The sequence below is a fragment of the Mycteria americana genome, chromosome 1 (assembly GCF_035582795.1).
Source record: "Mycteria americana isolate JAX WOST 10 ecotype Jacksonville Zoo and Gardens chromosome 1, USCA_MyAme_1.0, whole genome shotgun sequence".
NCBI classification, from domain to species: Eukaryota; Metazoa; Chordata; class Aves; order Ciconiiformes; family Ciconiidae; genus Mycteria; species Mycteria americana.
In genome coordinates, this window is record NC_134365.1 from 176,612,702 (window position 1) to 176,630,286 (window position 17,585).

General features: G+C 35.7%; 1 protein-coding gene across 3 annotated transcripts in view; it reads right to left on the minus strand.

The window, feature by feature from the left end:
- PCDH9 (protocadherin 9) overlaps positions 1–17,585 on the minus strand; it is a 711,367-nt gene that overhangs the window by 672,038 nt on the left and 21,744 nt on the right. The window contains exon 3 of one of the 3 annotated variants that reach the window (XM_075527138.1): positions 6,923–8,119. The exons of the other annotated variants lie outside the window; for them this stretch is intronic. Within the exon in view, the coding sequence (XP_075383253.1) occupies positions 8,114–8,119 (6 nt within the window). The 3' untranslated portion in view covers positions 6,923–8,113. Of the gene's footprint in view, positions 1–6,922; positions 8,120–17,585 lie in introns of those variants that run through there. 3 annotated transcript variants of the gene reach the window in all.

The following is a 17,585-nucleotide window of genomic DNA, read 5'->3' on the forward strand; positions in this document are numbered from 1 at the left end:
TAATACTGTGTGAGTAACAGAGTTTGGAAAAAGATCACCTACTGCATATTGTCAGTAGAGAAATGCTGATATATTTTGCTCATTGCTATGTTCCTAAAGGAGTGTCTGGATTCATCTGCAGTAGTCTTTTCCAGACTGCTCCACTGCTCCCAAAGGCAGAACAGCAGGAAAAAAAGAATGGATTGAGAGCTCAGAGTCTTTTATAAATTCCAAGCTGTTGATCATATCCCGCTGTGAAATAAATATTTTGCTAGTGCATTTATTGAAAATCTATAGGTCTTTGAAATTACATATCTATAGGCTTGTTGGTCTCTCTTTCAGAATTTATGCTTGAAATAGTTTTTCGGTTCCCTTTTTCATTTTTTTATCATTATGGTTATTGTTGCTGTCATCAAAAGCTAAAATCCTTTTCTTCACCCAGGAGACAAAAAGAATGGAAGTAGTGGATTCAAAGCTGTAATACTGAGAGCAACACAGCAACTGAGGTAGCCCTGTCCCCAGCATCCTTGACACCTAAAAAAACCCAGCTAGACCTAAGGTGTTAAGTGCCTTAAGGTGTTATGGAGATGGGGCTTGGACAGGACTGCGCTGCCACTGAGGTTCACAGATAAAAATCCATACCCTCCGGAGTGATGCTCCAGTAAGGTGAAATTTGGAAGAAAATTCCAGAAATATTTCAATAAAGCTTCTTCCATCCCAGTCACAATATCTAGGGTTTAATAATGAAGCAAATCCCACCTATTCAGAAAAAGTAAACAAAAGAGATCTGTGAGGAAACCCTTACAGAAGCACAAATTCCTCAGAGAAAGAGAAAACTGCTAAGATAGATTGTCATAAACCTGATGGAGCAATTTTGTCTGACTCATACATAATTGGTGATGATGTATAAGAAAGAAAGAATTCTAGCCTGTCATTCAGATTTGAGTTTTCTGGGCTAGCCGTTAGAAAAATACCAATTTATGAGTAAGCTAGACACAAGTTAGACACAGGTGGCTGCAAGACAATGATTGCAAGCAACAAAGGTAAAGAGTCACTTTTCAGCATAAAATTTAATTTTAATGACTTTTTTTTTAACTAAAAAATAGGTCAAAGTAGTTGGTGGTTAGAGGGTTTGCTTCTAGCAATATCCTAAGAATTAACTCCTTCATTTGCTTCAAAGGAGATAATGACCAACATATAAATCACTTGCCATTAAGTGGTCAATTCGTATAAAAACACATATATCACTTTACATTACTTTTAAAGAATAACTGAAATGCTAGGATCATCACTTATGCTTTTTGTTAAGGTATCTCAATCACAATGACTATGAAGGCCTCAGCCTGCCATCACTGAAAACATTCAGCTCCATAATCCACATTTCTGAATGAAGCGCATTGCAAGTAATGTATTTTATTCTATATATTGAACTCATAGCCTTGGACAGAGAAATACTGAGTCTGGAAATACTTAGACAGAACACTCAAAAAAATAGGAGGTCTGAAAAAACTGACCTCATCTAGCTTTAAATCTCTACAGGGATGTCACAGCTCATGTCTACACATGAGCTACTTAACCTTTGGGGTTAAATTCACAAGACTGATTTTGGGCCCCTACTTTAGGATGAAATGAGATAAATCAAACCCTCAAATTGTTTATTTCTCTCCACTAACCATAACTAGGTGATTAGATCATTCAGTCAGATGAATTTAATCCAAGATAATTGCAGAAGCAGGCAGCTGATAATAGTAGAGGACAGCATTTACTTCTCAGAAACTATTCCACTTACATAGCATTTTGTGTCACCAGTTCTTTAAAGAAAATATTTAAAAGGGTTTTAAAACTGATTCTTCTTAGTGAAGTTTGTATTTTTACTGATAATTCTAATTCTTTAAAAATTGTTATTATTTTAAATCTCGGGGGGTGTGTGTGCATAAAATCCTTAAAATAGGTCTTTTTAAAGAAGGCTCAAAGCCTTTACTTAAGTGAAATATTTACTTTTGGCAACCAGCTATTTTTGGATATGAGAGTGAATTATTTTTTCCCTTAAATAATGTTGATTTCCCATTTATTTCTACCATAGCTTGACATTCTTGTCACACTTACAAAGACAGACTACCTAATTTCTTGTCATGGTGTATAGCAAAGATGTTTACAATGGTACTTGTATAGTGATTTGGATCAGAACAGTAATATAATATTTCCATTTTTAAAGGTATAACTCTAGGTGATGTCAACATTTGCCTCCAACAAGATAATACTGTGTCATCCTGAAAAAGAGCTATACCAGCAAAAGAGACTATCTAAGAAAGAAAATTAATTAGGGGAAAAAAAAAAAATCAATATTTTGCAAGCCTGGAAAGACTAGGCCAGCATAAGAGAAGAAAAAAAAACAGCAACAAAACAAACCCAGAAAAAAGGCATATCAAAATACTTTTTTAAATAAAGCATAAAATCACAAAGAAGCATGGAGACTTAACACTGTTGAAGCTTTCTTACTGTACCCCAGTGGCATGCAGGTATGTCACCACAGAGCCATAAGTCTCCTATCAGAGACTTCTATAAAAAGAAGCCTATCAATTGCAAAAATAATTGTTTTACAACCATGGTTTAAGAGTACACATGGAGATAAATACCAAGTGTCCAGGTTGTAAAATGATGTCTCCTAGTCCTGTCATTGAAGCACACACAACTCCAGCTCCTTCCACTGCTATCTCGCATGAAGGACAGAGTAGTGACATTCTTGTTTGCAAATTAAAAATATCCTAGGATAGGTTCTGTAACTGGCCTCTGTGGTCACCTTCTCTTACTAAGGAACATATGATTTTTCTGGCATGAAATGAGACTTGTCTCTGTGATCTCCGAACATGCCTTTGCAAAGGCTAGTTTGAAGAAGCTGGAGCAAAAAAAGCTTTCCAAACCACTGATAATGCTATTGTCAGGCATATTGCTGTGTACTATCAGACCGAAAAAGTAATGCTTCTGACAGCAAAATGAGCTCTTACGTTATTTTGTAATTAACATATGTTCCAAATGATAGATTGTGTTTCAAGTATTTAACATTAAAATAAGAAACTAAAAGCAAAAGGAGGGATGATGTGACACTTCTGGGATTGGATTCACTTGTATAATCTTTCTACACTATATTTTCTGATCCATCTAAACAGCTTTGTAACTGGTTAAAGAATGTCCCATGCCTCCCAACTGTACAAACTGTCATAGCCATTTAGATTCAGAAAAGGATTATGTCCTCCGCTGTTTTTAATTAACATATTTCTGGCCATAGTCAAAGCAGTACTGAGCAATTTCCATTTAACATTTCTCATGTATCTGAATTCTAATCCACCCACTCCTTTTGATAAGACATTGAGTAGTGACCTGAAAATAGCGCTGCAAAGTAGTTTGAGAAAGAACTTGGGGGGAGAAAAATTGCAGTGTCAAAAATCTGTTAACCATTGGTTACTAATTTAAACTGCTAATGATCTAACAGAGCTGGAGCTAAGACTCCTATTGATTAGGTAAGGTTGGCAAAACATTCACTCCAAAAAATAACTCTCTATACATAGTTACATTTGCAAGGGAAACGAGCTATAAAAAGAAGAAAGAACAACTCTGCCACATAGTAGTGGCAATGCATGCAATAGCTGTGAAGGTCTGTGAGGGGAAATGACATGCGTTTCTCCATACATTTACATTTTAAAGTTTTAATGAAAGCACATTGTCAGGGAATGCCAAGCCCACTATGCGTTTTCCCTTTGCAGTGCTGTGACAAGATCCTGCTTCGTGTTGCAAGCAAGAAAACATTTTGTATTAAATGCAAAGTGAATATGCAAGAATGAAATCGAACAAGTTCCTCCAGCAAATCTCTCCCCATCAAAAATCTAGGGGAAGCCTTTTTCAAAGACAAAAATGTTTTCCTCCATTTCTTATGAAGCAGGCTCTTATCAGGTATTTAGACAATGGCTGTTGGAAAATTCCCCCTTCAAGAAAGCTGCAAAGACAAGATGCTGGAGCACACCTGAAACTTCATCAGCAAAATAATTTCTTCTATTGAGAATATAAAATTTAAATAAATCATGCATATAGACATAACAGCCCAAGTCTGACTGTTAAATGCTTTTTAACATCTAACTTCATGGATTGATCGTATCACTTGATATAGAAAAACCTGCAACAACAAAAACATATAACGTTCATAAGATCAAAATAAGATTTAATTTAGAGCTCTTTCTGTAGGGTATTGTTTTTGAGTTTATCTATGTTCAAATACTAAATTAAATTGTTCCCCTGGGTTCATAATAAACTATGTTTTTCTTTCTTCCTTTGATGACAGCTATCAGTGAAGAGGTTTTAGTTCATCCTACCCCCCCCTCCTGCTACAGCTGGCTCCAATCTCTCTTTTTTTTTTTTTTGCCAGAATCTGGCTCTTATTAAGCTAGACAAGGTTTATGTTGGTGTATAGTATTCAGTATGAATAAATGGCATAGAAACGTGCTCATCAGTCTCATGTGTAGCTATTAAAAAAAATCCCAATACTTGAAGAAAGTTACCATACCCTAATTCAACTACAGCTTTGTTTTTACCACCATTTTACCAAGATATTGCAGTATTATAAAATTTTATAAAATGAAACTGAGGATGGGACTTCTACTTATGGACACCAGGGATTATTTTCTCTGTCATTGAGATAAAATTATTTAAAAATGAAGGCAGGGGCCCTCGACCTTGGCTAAATTCAGATTCTGCATAGGGGATCAACCTATTCAGCACTGGCTCTCACAAGCCCTGGCACACCAGTGAGCACTTCTAAGTGCGATATTGAACGGGGCCCCTCGCAGATTTAGCTGCCAGCTAACATGAGCCCGGGTTACACAATCAGGTTCTAAATTAGGCTAATCACTTAACTTTGGCAGTAGTAATGCAATAAAAAGATTCATCATTCATAATGGAGAAGGCGAAGATGTGAACCTTAGCAAAAAGACACAAAGTCATACATCAAGAGACAATTATGAGTCTCAGATACCAGCAAGCCAAGCACGCGAAGACTAGCGTCAAATCAGGCAACAGACAATGCGCCGACTTTTGTTCCTGATGACAGCGAGTGTTTTGTTTATTCTGTTGTACAATAATGCTGGTGTATTTTTTCTGTTCTCTGGCTATATTTGCAAGAAAAGTACATGATCCTACCTCCTTTTGGTGATCAGTGTTTCCTCACATGAGAATACTTGAACATCCATTCCCATTTCCAGAATTAAAAGTGAAAATGGTTCTCTCATTTGGAGTATCAGTGTTTCACCGTAACTGAGTGTTGAGTTAACCCTATAGCAGATCTTTAATGAGATAAATGTTATTAAAGACTGAAAAAAATAGCCAAGTACAGTGAAACTTTCTATCTCTTTAGAGATCTGAGGGCTCTCTTTAGAGCCTGAATTTCAGATTATTTTTCGAAGACAATTCAAAACTGTTCTTCAGTCTTTTATGAAGGAGTCACTCAAAAAGAAAGATCTGATTTTCTGTAGGAATAGCACCATTAAATTTAAGGCATTTCTTAAGTAAAGTATTCAGCTGAGTATTTTCTGCCATTAAGATAATTAGGTCTAATTTTGCCTTGGACCTTAGTTGAAGCTTTGCAGTGGGAAATAATTTCTAGAAGAGTTTTACCTATTTAAACAGACAAGTTAAATAGGGGATTTTGAAAGACATATAGATTTCTACCTCATTCTCAAAACAGATTTACTTGACATCAGAATTACATTTCTAATGTGCAAAAATCTAGCTAACCATAGTTAAGGAGCTATACCGGGATTTCTGAATGGGAATTATCAAGCTATATAAGTTTTCAGATATGCAGATCTACAGTGCCAGTGAAAGCATCTTGAAAAATTACAATCTCATGATAATACAGGTATGCCATATGGCATTGTCAAACATGTACACTGATGACCTAAAACTATGTCACTAGCAATTTTAATAGTGACATCAATGGGACAATGATAAATGGGTTTTTTTAATTTCATCCATAAAATTAAAAGCCTAGTCCTCTCTTGGTTAAGTAAACAGCTAAATAGTAGTAAATTTCACGGGGAATAGACTATTTTATCCTCAAAAGAAAAATTATACCATCCTCTTGCTTAACCTTTTCAGTCACTGCTAAACGTATAGCTAAATGGAAACTTCTACTTCTGAGCAAAACAATTGCCACTTTTTTTCCAGATGGGGAAGGACAGAAATGAAAAATAATTGTTATTCCAAACACTACAGAGCTTAATTACCTTTTTACTCAGGCAAATTCCCCATTGAGGCCACTAACATTTTTACCTCAATCACTACTGAATCATCTAATAATAAAATAGCATTAAAAACAAAAGATGTGGAGAATAAAAATGACAGCTTGCAATACATTTAACTGTGTACCATACCATAGCATCTTTCTCCAATATTGTATATTTACTTTTTGTTTCCATTGGGAGCTATAAACCAGATTTTTAGATATTCTAAAATAAACACATGTTGTTCTCTATGTTTTCCCCACTATTTCATCCAACTCATTCCGTATCGTCTCCTGGATTGAGCTGATACACAAAATACAGTATACATTTTATCTCACTCTTCAAGCCCAATACAGAGAGTTTCTTCAACACAGACTGAATCTCCAGCAGAAATTACAGAAGTGCCAGGAGGTGCTGTGTTAAACAGATCAGCAATCTCTAATTCAGTGAAGACAGCTCTTAAGTAAATGGAAATACTGTATTTTGTGATATGGCACACCTGATTTAAATCATGATGATGTTATGTTAAACACCGATTTACACATACTCAAGGAATGTGGAACTTAGTCCAGGTACCAGTTTAAAAAGATTTCAATAAGAAAATTCAACACAAAGCCTCAACATTGTACAAAACAACTTCTGAAACTTTATTGTGAATTTTAAAGTACATTTAGAAAGGATCTTATCCTTAATATCATTAATTAAAAATAAATTTGAAAGAAATCCACATACTAGTAGTTTAAGCAAAGTTCAGTACAGACTTTTTGAAGTCACAATATATACATTGCATGAGAGTGCAATAAGCTTCCAATTACATTAGTTATATATTTTTAAATAAAGAGGTTTGATTTGACATGTGTGAGAGGCATACTGTTTACAATGAAAATGTTTTACAAAATATAGCAAAGGAAAAATGGAATTTAATACATTTGGAATGTACAACTACTTTATATGCTTTTTAGGTAGTTCTTTACTCAAAGTGTACAAAGGTCCATTTTTTAAAGGACACCTGTTTGTTTGCACTGTCCAACACTGATTAGAAATGATAGTTTTAAAGATTCATTACTATACATATCAGTGAATTCTTATTCAACTCAATGGCCACTACAATGAAGAAAATATTACAGAATCATTGACAGCATCTTCTTCTCTCCTAAACTATGCATAGATAAATACATAGCAATGGTGCCTATTACTACAATAAAAGTGAAATGCTTCACCTGATTTTTGCAGCTATTCTTTGCATAAATATAATGTATTATATATATATTAGTTTATTTAACAATCAATTGATTGCTTATTTTAACACTCAGTAACGTATAGAAGTACATACACTGCTATCCTTAAATATTTTCCACTCTGTAGTGGCTCATAAGATTCAAAAAATCAACACTGTAAATTCATAATTCTCAACCTGGGGGAAGACTATCCCTCAGATGGACTGATACTACTTATACAAGTTAAACCATATTATGAATCCATAGTGTCCACCTCCAAAATACATAACAGGAGTAATATAGTATACTGTGGCTACTAACTACTGCATAATCATTATATAGGAAATCGTCACATCAACTGTTTTACATTTATGATTACTCATTACATTATATCACACACAGAGCAAAACTTTCCCAACAGATGGACCTCCTTTTCCACAGTTTTTCATGTTTTAGAGAAAAATCATCACACAGTGACAAAGTTATGTCTTGAGAAGTATGCAAAATGTGTTTCCTTTTTCATGATCGAAAAGTGAGCAGCAAACAATTATTTTACAATCAGGATGTAAAATTACATCTTTAAAGCAAAAGTCAAGTTTTTGGCATCACAATTAAACAAACCATGTATTGAGGGTGTGGGACTGTCAGTCAAAACTGTGGGAAAAGCATACCAGAAAATTAGTTAACCAATAATGAATTAAAAGTTGTACTTTCCTTTCAAACAGAGCACAGTAGGGTTATGTGATTTGTGTCCAACCACTCTGCAATGTCTTATCTGAACAGCTCAAAGCATTGCAAAGGACAAGACAGCTTTGCATTCATTATTGCTAAAATAAAAGGAATATGCTGAAATGTGTAATAACTGACAGTGGATTTTAAACTACCACCAAGGATGTCTGGGACATTAAGATCTGCAGAAGAGAGCACACTATTTCTTTTAAGCACACGGGGAGGGCGGACAAAAGTCCACCCTATGTGGATTTGCTTACCTACTTTTCCTGGACTTCTTCACCATAGTTAAAATAAAGCCTCTTGCACCAAGGACCCTCACTGTCTTTTCAATATAACTGTCTCTTCTAGGGACAAAAAGTGTACTCTCTCTCTGCAAAACACTACCTAATAGCAGTGATGACTTAGAGGGCAGACACTCCAATTCAGATGTAATCCACTTTTGACTGGGCTACTAATCCTGAAACCTCTCTTTGCTTTTTCATGCTAAATGTAGTAGACTAGGCTTTCAGCTGTCATCCCCGTTAACAGCAGGAAGAAACGCTAATAATTTTGCAGATCCACCTGATATTTTTCACTTTTGCTGTCCACTAACCCACCAGAAACTTCATGGTGAAAAGCTATAAAAATATGCACCCTGATTTTGCCTAATATATATGCAAGAAGAGTGCAGCACGCACACCAACGTCTGTCATGCTACGCTCGCCTGTCCACCACACGCAGCAGCAGGGTGAGACCTATGGATTGCCTCAGGAACCCAAAGGGAAGGGAGATGAGAAGTCCCTGGAATGGCTCCTGGAGACAAGACAGGTTTAGAGAAAACACTAACGGCATGCTGACAGGCTGTACTTTAAGACTTCTTTAAAAAAAAAATAATAATAATAACCAGAAGCTTTACCCGTCAGAAACCTGCCCAGTGTTTCTGTATTAGAGTGTCACTTCAGGTTAAAATGAAATCTTTTAGCTTACATTATGTGGCACATTTTTTCCCTATTTCTGTTTTAAAGACACAAAATAGCCCACCCCTTCCTTTCATATCTTCAAAGAGGATAACTGAAGCCTTCCAAGATCCTTGACAGCTTAAGTATACAGTAGGAATAGTTGACAATTACATTTGCTTTTCCCAGTGCACAGAAAGGATGGCTAATGGAATTAATGAATCGTTTGCTGTTCCACTAGTAAAAAGCCTAAATAACAACATGACCTTCAGTCAACGCTGCCGAAGAAGCGTTTCCTTAAACAATTCACAATACTTGAGAGATGACCTCAGACAGTAACATAGATGTGTTTGTGATTTTTCTTTTTTAATTTTCTCTCTCTTGTGTAGATCTCCATAGGTAAAAGTTTAACCCTTTGCACCAGTTGCTATTTTCCCTAAAGACTGTGTTTATACCAAACTGGGAAGAAAGGAAAAGTATCTTGCTCCTAAGGTTAAGTTCAGCTATCATGAACACAACATAGATCTAAAACTTCCACTTAAGTCAAAAAAATACTGCCAAGTTTAGATTTTTTTTTAGAGAGGTAATAAACAAAGTTTAATAGATAAGTTCCTTTCCAAAGAAAAGTTAAGAGTTTTAAAAATAAAGCTGAATAGCTCTCTTCTTGCTTCTCCTTGTTTCTATTTCATGTAAATCCACTGCCATCAGTGGTGGGATTCTTGGTTTAAACCAGTGTGAAAAGAAACCAAGTATCTGTTAACAAACTTCTGATGTTTCATAGTGCTAAAGTTTATTAAAAATACATTAATATCGCATAAGGACTTGGGGCTAAGATTGTTATTGTTGTTTTGAAATGGATATTTATCAAAGGGATAGAGTGGGTTTATTTAACAACAGGTCAGCACATGAATGCAGACTGCAAACCAATTTATATACATACATATTTTTAAGTTCTAAAGCTGGAAACACTCTTCCTAAACAGGAACTGTATTCCTTAATTATCTTTGAAAAGAAGGGTTGGACTAACCCTACATTTTTAATCTTTTCTAGGATTTAGTTTAGCAGGATAAGAGGTTATAGCAGAGTAAAAAAATGATTTAGTACAGTACCTACAATCCACTGATGCTTAATATAGTTGATCATTGAAATACTTAAAATGATAGTATTAAGTGATTTATGTGGTTGATGACATAAATGTTTATGACAGCCTTAGCCACATGTTGCATCCACTTGACTTTCACGCACTTTATTTGAAGACATGCATGTGTAAAGATCAGTAACAATTGCCAATTTGCCTGATCCACCACATCACCATACAAAAAACTGCTACAGATTTTCCCCCTCAGGTGCAATTTTGTCATACTCCATTAATCCTTTCAATCCTCCCCCAATCCTGGGGACTTGTTATTTAGTAATCCCTGATTGTTGTGGTGAAGGAACATTGGAAAGTCTCTTCTGTCCACAAGGCAGAAAATTACAATGGTCATCTATTAAATTTGGCTCTTACAGTGCCCACTTGGATCAAGCCTGCTTGTCACAATTACAACCACTAGCCATAATGTCAGGACAAATTATCACCGACATCCAAAATGTCAATTTTAAACTAATTTTGTGTCTCATAAAGTGTCGCCTCTCCAATACCCAAAGACAGAAGCCCAGCTGTATTTTTAAGGAGGGGGAAAAAAAAATCTTAAATCAACACATCACTAGCTTCATTCACTTATGCATGTCAGGTTTTCAGTTTTCAGCTCCCAACTGGGAACTCTCCCACATGATTGCAACCTATTGTGCAACTGAACAACTTGGCTTTCTTCCACTTGAGTCTGTTAAAGAGAGATTACTGGGAGCATTCCTTTCCAGGGCTGCTCTTGTTAAATACGAGATTCTCTATAAACACCGGCATTTCTCTTTTTAATTCAATGTTTTTACACTGCAAAGTAATCTGTCTGGATCTTCTCTCTCTCTCATATGCACATGCACATACACGCACATGCACAAAGCCACAGGGTTTCTATCCCAAATCAAGTATGTGTATCCCTATCTTTTTTCCCCATATAGACAGAAGTCAAATTCATCTATTTTTTTAGGAAAACAAACAAAAAAACCCCAAGCCATCAGCTTGATTAATTTAAACATGTAAACCTTGGTTTAATACTACTGACATGAAAAAATAACAGCTACAAGCTCCTAGCCAGGATTTCTGATTGATTATCTAGTGAAGCCTTTACAGAAAAGCTTGTTTGCTTATTAGTTGTACTAAGGCCTGTATTCAGTGACATATCCAACCACAGTCTTTAACTGAGAAAAAACTGACTGAATATTTAGATATTTTAATTCTGAAATACAATAAATAGGGAAATAAAGAAGCAAATAAATCACAGACTATAATGAAACAGACAAAGCTTCACCATCAACCACAAAATAGAGGAAATCTTAAAATAAACCTCTTCTTAGTTATCTCAGATATTTAAAGTTGTAACATTTTATTTCTAAGAGCTGACTTGCCTTTTGGAAGTATTGTACTTTCACTACTATCTCATCCTTCAGAAGTCCAGCAAGATCTTATCCTTTCTACTAGAATAGCAGTCATGATAGTGATTACATGATCTACATGCTTGCCACACACCACTTGCATTTCTTACCATACCGTTGCATGAATCACTCTTACTCACCCATGGGTGCAGTGCATACTACCTCCCGATCACTGAGCTAGTTTTGTTTCTTTTGATGTACACAGAGCATAACATGTGGAAAAAACTGTGCAGAAGAATCATATTTAAGGTCGGTGTGACTACCGAAGCCTAACCCAAACTTAACACGTTCTTTACTGAAAGGAAAACTGGAATTATTTTCTATGACAAGTTTAAAAAATAGTTGAGATTTCCCTGTCAAATTTCAACATCTATAATACTAAATATAATCAGAAATTATCTATGAGTAATACCAGCCATGTGTCCTTGCAACATTGTTTAAAACAGCAGGATACTCTTACGGTAAAACACTTAGCAAAATGCAATTTCTTATATGAAAATAAAGGGCTCAAATGCAATTAGTTTAAGACATCTTAAGGCATGCCGAGCAACAATACACATTCAATATCTGATAGAGAAATTTGACTGGAAAAGAAGGTTTGGGTGTCCAATTCTGATCCTAGCAGCTCTCTCAAAGTCATACTAGTAGTAGCAGACACCATGTACTTCAAAACAAGTCACAACAGTCTGCACTGCTGCTTACATTAGCCCAAACTACATTTACACGTGGACTTTGCCTAAGGAGATGCTCAGGACAGGCCTTCTCATCAGCATGGGCAGGACCCAACCATGCCACGACCAACCGCACAAGCCATGCTCCTGACAAGGAGTTTATCTTCTAGCACAATGCAATAGCGCTACACCCCTACACACGGAAATCATGGTACTGACAGCTCACTCTCGACACCAGCACGCTGTTTCCCTGACTGAAAGTTTGAAGATAATATCTGCCCAGCTCCTGCAAGAACAAAGATTCATGTTGTTCCAATCCTGAAGACTTTCACATCAAGAAACAAATACTAAAATGCAAGTAAACCCAAATGGAGTAAGAAATATTCGTGTGGCGGTACCTCATGATCTCTTCCAGTTAGAAACTCTCTCCCTTCACATGCTAGCCGATGCCTTAATGACATCACTAGCTGTTTTAATACTCATTTAGACTGGAAACAGCAGGGATATAGTCAGGCAACTGCCTGCTAAGGAGCCTGGCAGTTACAAACTGTTCATCCCTTCTGCCTTCTATCAGTGCTTTTGTCTAAAGGCATTCCTACAGCATATATACACCTCTGATGTATATATACCATAGGCCTCTGTGGGATAAGCTTCACATTGATTAGGACTGCAATTGCACTAGATCTTTGGATGGTTCATTGGAGTGTCTGACATCTGATTTTAGTCTGTAAAATAAATCTTCAAATGTCATTAAATTAGATCCTCAGCTGTTTTCATAAACAAAGAGCACTACCTGAGGACTTGGTTCACTTCTCAACTTGAAAATGTAAAGCAGTTTTGGGTTAGTCATAAGAGAAATAATGTTGGTCTTTCTGAAAGTGTTGAAAATTACTTTGAACTTCCTTCTTATGACTCTTTATCTATTAACTGTATACCAGTGCATGTTCTTTAGGCAACATGAATAATGTACCTTTGGCCAGCATTGTGTCTTTTCTTTAAGGTAGAATCATCAGCATACTTCAACAAGTATATATAATCCTGTACATACATGCACATGTATATATCTGTACACATGCATAGTGACAAGGTGACATGATGACTGATACTATATTCTCCTTTCTTGATTTTTTTTAATGCCTAACTAAACTAATATAGCTAAAATAACTAAAACAAAAAAAATTAATAGAACTAAAGTAAGGAGTTAAAAATGTGAGGTACAGTCACTTTTACACACTAAAGGAATCACAACTTTGAGATGACGATGTAGTATGAAACTTGATCAAAGTAGCCAGTTCATGGAGAGTTTCTCCTTGCACAAAACAGCACCTACCTGTTACAGTTTTAAGACAGTGTAGCTGATGTCTTCCTAATTTTTTTTCAGATTAACTACTGTCATCACTAATGTTTCCATTTAAAATGTGCTAACCTCCAAATTAGATCACCTTTCAGGTGAAGTAGCAGACAACACCCTTAGGTTTTAGTTCTGTGATACTCATGAGTCTAACATGAGGCAAAAGGGTAAGCTTTTCAAAAGCACTTAGTATCAATTGTAAAATTCCCACAGATTTTAATGGAAGTCTTTTGCTAACCCTAAACCATTCTGATAAAAATTTCATCCCTTATGAACTTAGGATTCAGTTATGTTGTGCACAGAAGCCAGTGCAGCTACTTGTAGATCAAATGTTACGCATAGTCAGTTTTCCAAAAACAAGCCCAAGCAGGTAATGCTAATCGCTGTTACCTTAGCAAATAAGAGAGTCATTGCAAAATAATGAAGATCATCTTAAAACAAATAAAGGGAAAGTCAAATGAGGGAACACTTTAATATTCACCTTTGACAAGAAGAGGATTTCATTTCCAGCTGTTTCCATTTTTAATTGATGATTTTTTATGTAGTGAGTGAAAGCCAGCCAATTTTCTTCAGAGAAGTGCTCTTATTCTCTTAACCCGGTAAGAACTATATGCTTCTTATTGGTCTACTGCACCATGGGGATGGGATAAAAAATGAAAGCAAGGATTTCTTTATTCTAGCCTGGAAAATTAACTGTTAAGCTCAGTGGGGGAAGAAATGAAGGTGGCATTTAGATATAACTAATTTAGTATCAAACCAAAGCAGAGAGCCTTCTTAGAGAAGAAAGAGACCAAAGGGAACACAAAATTGTACCTGAATTATTTCTGAGTCAATTCCTATAAAAGCAGAAGAACTTTCTTTTATGCTTAAATGGATTGCACATTTCCCTTTATAATATGCACATCGTTCACAGTTTTTAAAGATAATGTAATGAACAACAACTGCTAAGAAAGAAAGAATGATTTTTTTTTCAATACATTAAAGTGCAAGGGTCATTTGAAGATGAGGCATGGACTGCCTTTTAAAAAGCAGATTGTGAGATAGATCCTCAGTTGATTTGAAATGACATAGCTCTGTTAAGTTTATCGTTCAATTAGAATGTAATGTAACTGTGATTACAATTTGCTTACATTACCATATGTTAATAAAATAACAAACACAACTTGTAAATTTTGTTCTTTGCTTTATTTTGGCTGCTTTTAATTGCTTGGATTTTCTTTAATTGTAAAGAGAGTATGTTTGAGGGGATAAATTCTCACTTGTGCTGTCAGACCCGGCTAATCATTCCCTACTTATCCACATTTCTAAAGACCTAAGATTTTGCTTGAAAAGAGGCTTAGAAGCAATTGTCTTGTGTTCATTAATCCATAAACATTTGATTTCAAATCAGATTGCCAGCAGACATAACCTCTTTGCATTGCTACAACAGAGACTTGATTTGATTAATCAAACAGCTCTGATTCACTGAATTGTCTCCAGAATATTTGTCCCTGACAATACTATGCAAATAACTGCTGATTTTGTGCTGGCATTCTCAGCTTTATAAAACTGTTACATTTTCCTCCATGAAAACATCAAAATTTTATATCTAGTTCAATAACTATTCTACATAAGGGCCACTGCATCTAATGTATGTAGCTTTTAATCCACGTTCTATTCTTGCCTTTGAAAATAAGTGTCGCCTTTAAGATGTTGTTTCTCTATACTTCAGTCTACCCTTTACTGAAATAATCAGTAATGATATTTCTCTATTGTAAAACACTTTAAAATGTATATAAATTATATAACCAAACTCTTCTTTTTAATTTTTAGGAGCTACGCAACATTATATCCCATATAAGTATTTTTGCCTCTTCTGTTTGAAATAGCTCTCATTTATGCAGATCCAAATAGATTGTTTTAGGAAACAGGAAAGCTTTCTAGTTCAAGATTCCAAAACCAAATATGCTAATTAAGCCTACATAGTTAATACTAACTGTTGCTAAAACAGCACAAGCTAGTAACATGCAACAGACGTACGATTCACTTCATAACAAATAATGGTTACTCTGTGGGAGTATTTGATCATTCTTCTGTGAACTACAGTAAAGGTGAAAAAAAAAATAAGCCTGCGGTCAGGGCAAGAGAGAGGAAAACAGTAAGAATAGTCTTGTTACCTTTGGTTAGACAATAGGAAGAGAAGCCAAAGTACGTTAAAGAGACAGAAAAACTAAGTCTGCAACCTCAGCAAAAAGAGCAGGAGTCACAAAACTTTCATCAGTAAATGTCTAAAAAGTGACAGTTCCCAAGCCACAGAAAAAAACCCGCATGGACTTCAAAGACCAACAGGAATCACGGACAGAAGGTTTCAGGGGAACTGTGAAAAACTGTGAAGGAAGCAAGTATCTATTTTTTCCTGGGCTCTCTTAAATACTGCAGTTCCCAAACAAGGGTTGGTGCAAGTACTGATGCAACCAACTGGTTCACCCTGCTGGTTGACCCTGGGGAGCACTGTGTGACTAGCCTGATAAACTCCTCTGAGACTACCAAGGCTTTTGCTTTCCAGGAAAACATATTCACAATTAAAACGGTCAGCTCTTCACTATTGTGTCAAATACCTACATTAACTGAGAATAGTCAAGAAACCTCAGCCAGCCTACAACGACTCTGCCAAAGTGCAGATTGGTTAGATTACGTTATTTCTCACTTTCCATTTGACACAATCTGTTTCTTCTTATGATTCAGAGAACTGAAGGATGGACCTTCTGGTATGATCTTAGTCTAAGCCCTCCATATTGTTTTGGTAAGCTTCTTAACAAATACTTCTGCATATTAAATTGAGTATTTTCAGTATTCCTGGGAGATAAATTAGGTTACAAGCATTCAGTGTACATGCAGCCTCACCTCATTCATCATGTCATAAGATGATACACTAAATCATTCATGGGATAACTGACAATGTACTTATATTTCATAATTTACATGTATTAACATCAAAAATAAGTATGTTAGTACTTGCATCAGTTTCTTGTTTATGATTCGTGCTAGATTTTCCTTGCTGAAGTTTTAGTATTTATTGCATTTTGAACCATAGTGTGTGTATTCAATAGTAATTGCTTAAAGAGTTACAGAACAGTTGGTGATTTCTTTTCAGATTTTTGGCAGAGACTGAAGTCTCAGTACAAGTGGAAAAAAATGCTCGTTTGTTTTAGAAATAAAAAGTGCAAGTCTTTTGGTTATTATACTGGTAAACACATGTGTAATTTCCCCAGAGAAAAGGAAGCAAAATGAGAGGAAAAAAGGATGCCAGAGTTTTAAGGAAGAGGTGCAAGACCCTATCCACACCTCTAGAGGTAGCAAGCCTTTCTACATTAGCAATCTTGGTTCAAAACAGGGATGCGGTCAAAAGTGAAACTTCTTTTAGACTTTCAGCTACTCTCAACTGGGCTTTTGCCCAGCATGCAGATTAGCATAATACGCTGTCTGTGTTAAAAGAAAGGTCCATGACTTGAAACAGCAGGAGTGCTGCAAGTCAGAACAGAGTTGCTTGAAAGAACTGATTAAGGAAGTCTGAACATTGCATTTATTTATTTTTGTTTTTATTAACAGGAAAGATGTGTCCTGTTATACACTTGTATTCAGTCCAAACATCTATCACCTGACTCTGTAAATGATGTTACATTGCTTGGAGATGATTCTCACAGCCTAAGCTTAAAATAAGAAGTTTCAACCCAATTGAAATGCAAAGACAAAATACTGCATTCCTTTCCCAGCTGAGCTTTTATTTAATGTGCCAGATTAAGAAGCTTGCTCTACTTTACTGGATCAGAGTCAACACATTTTGTTCAAGAAACTCAGAGATAAGGGGAAAACAGGTCTTAATCAGGCAAAATTCTCAATAGAATAAATGGGCGTTTTGC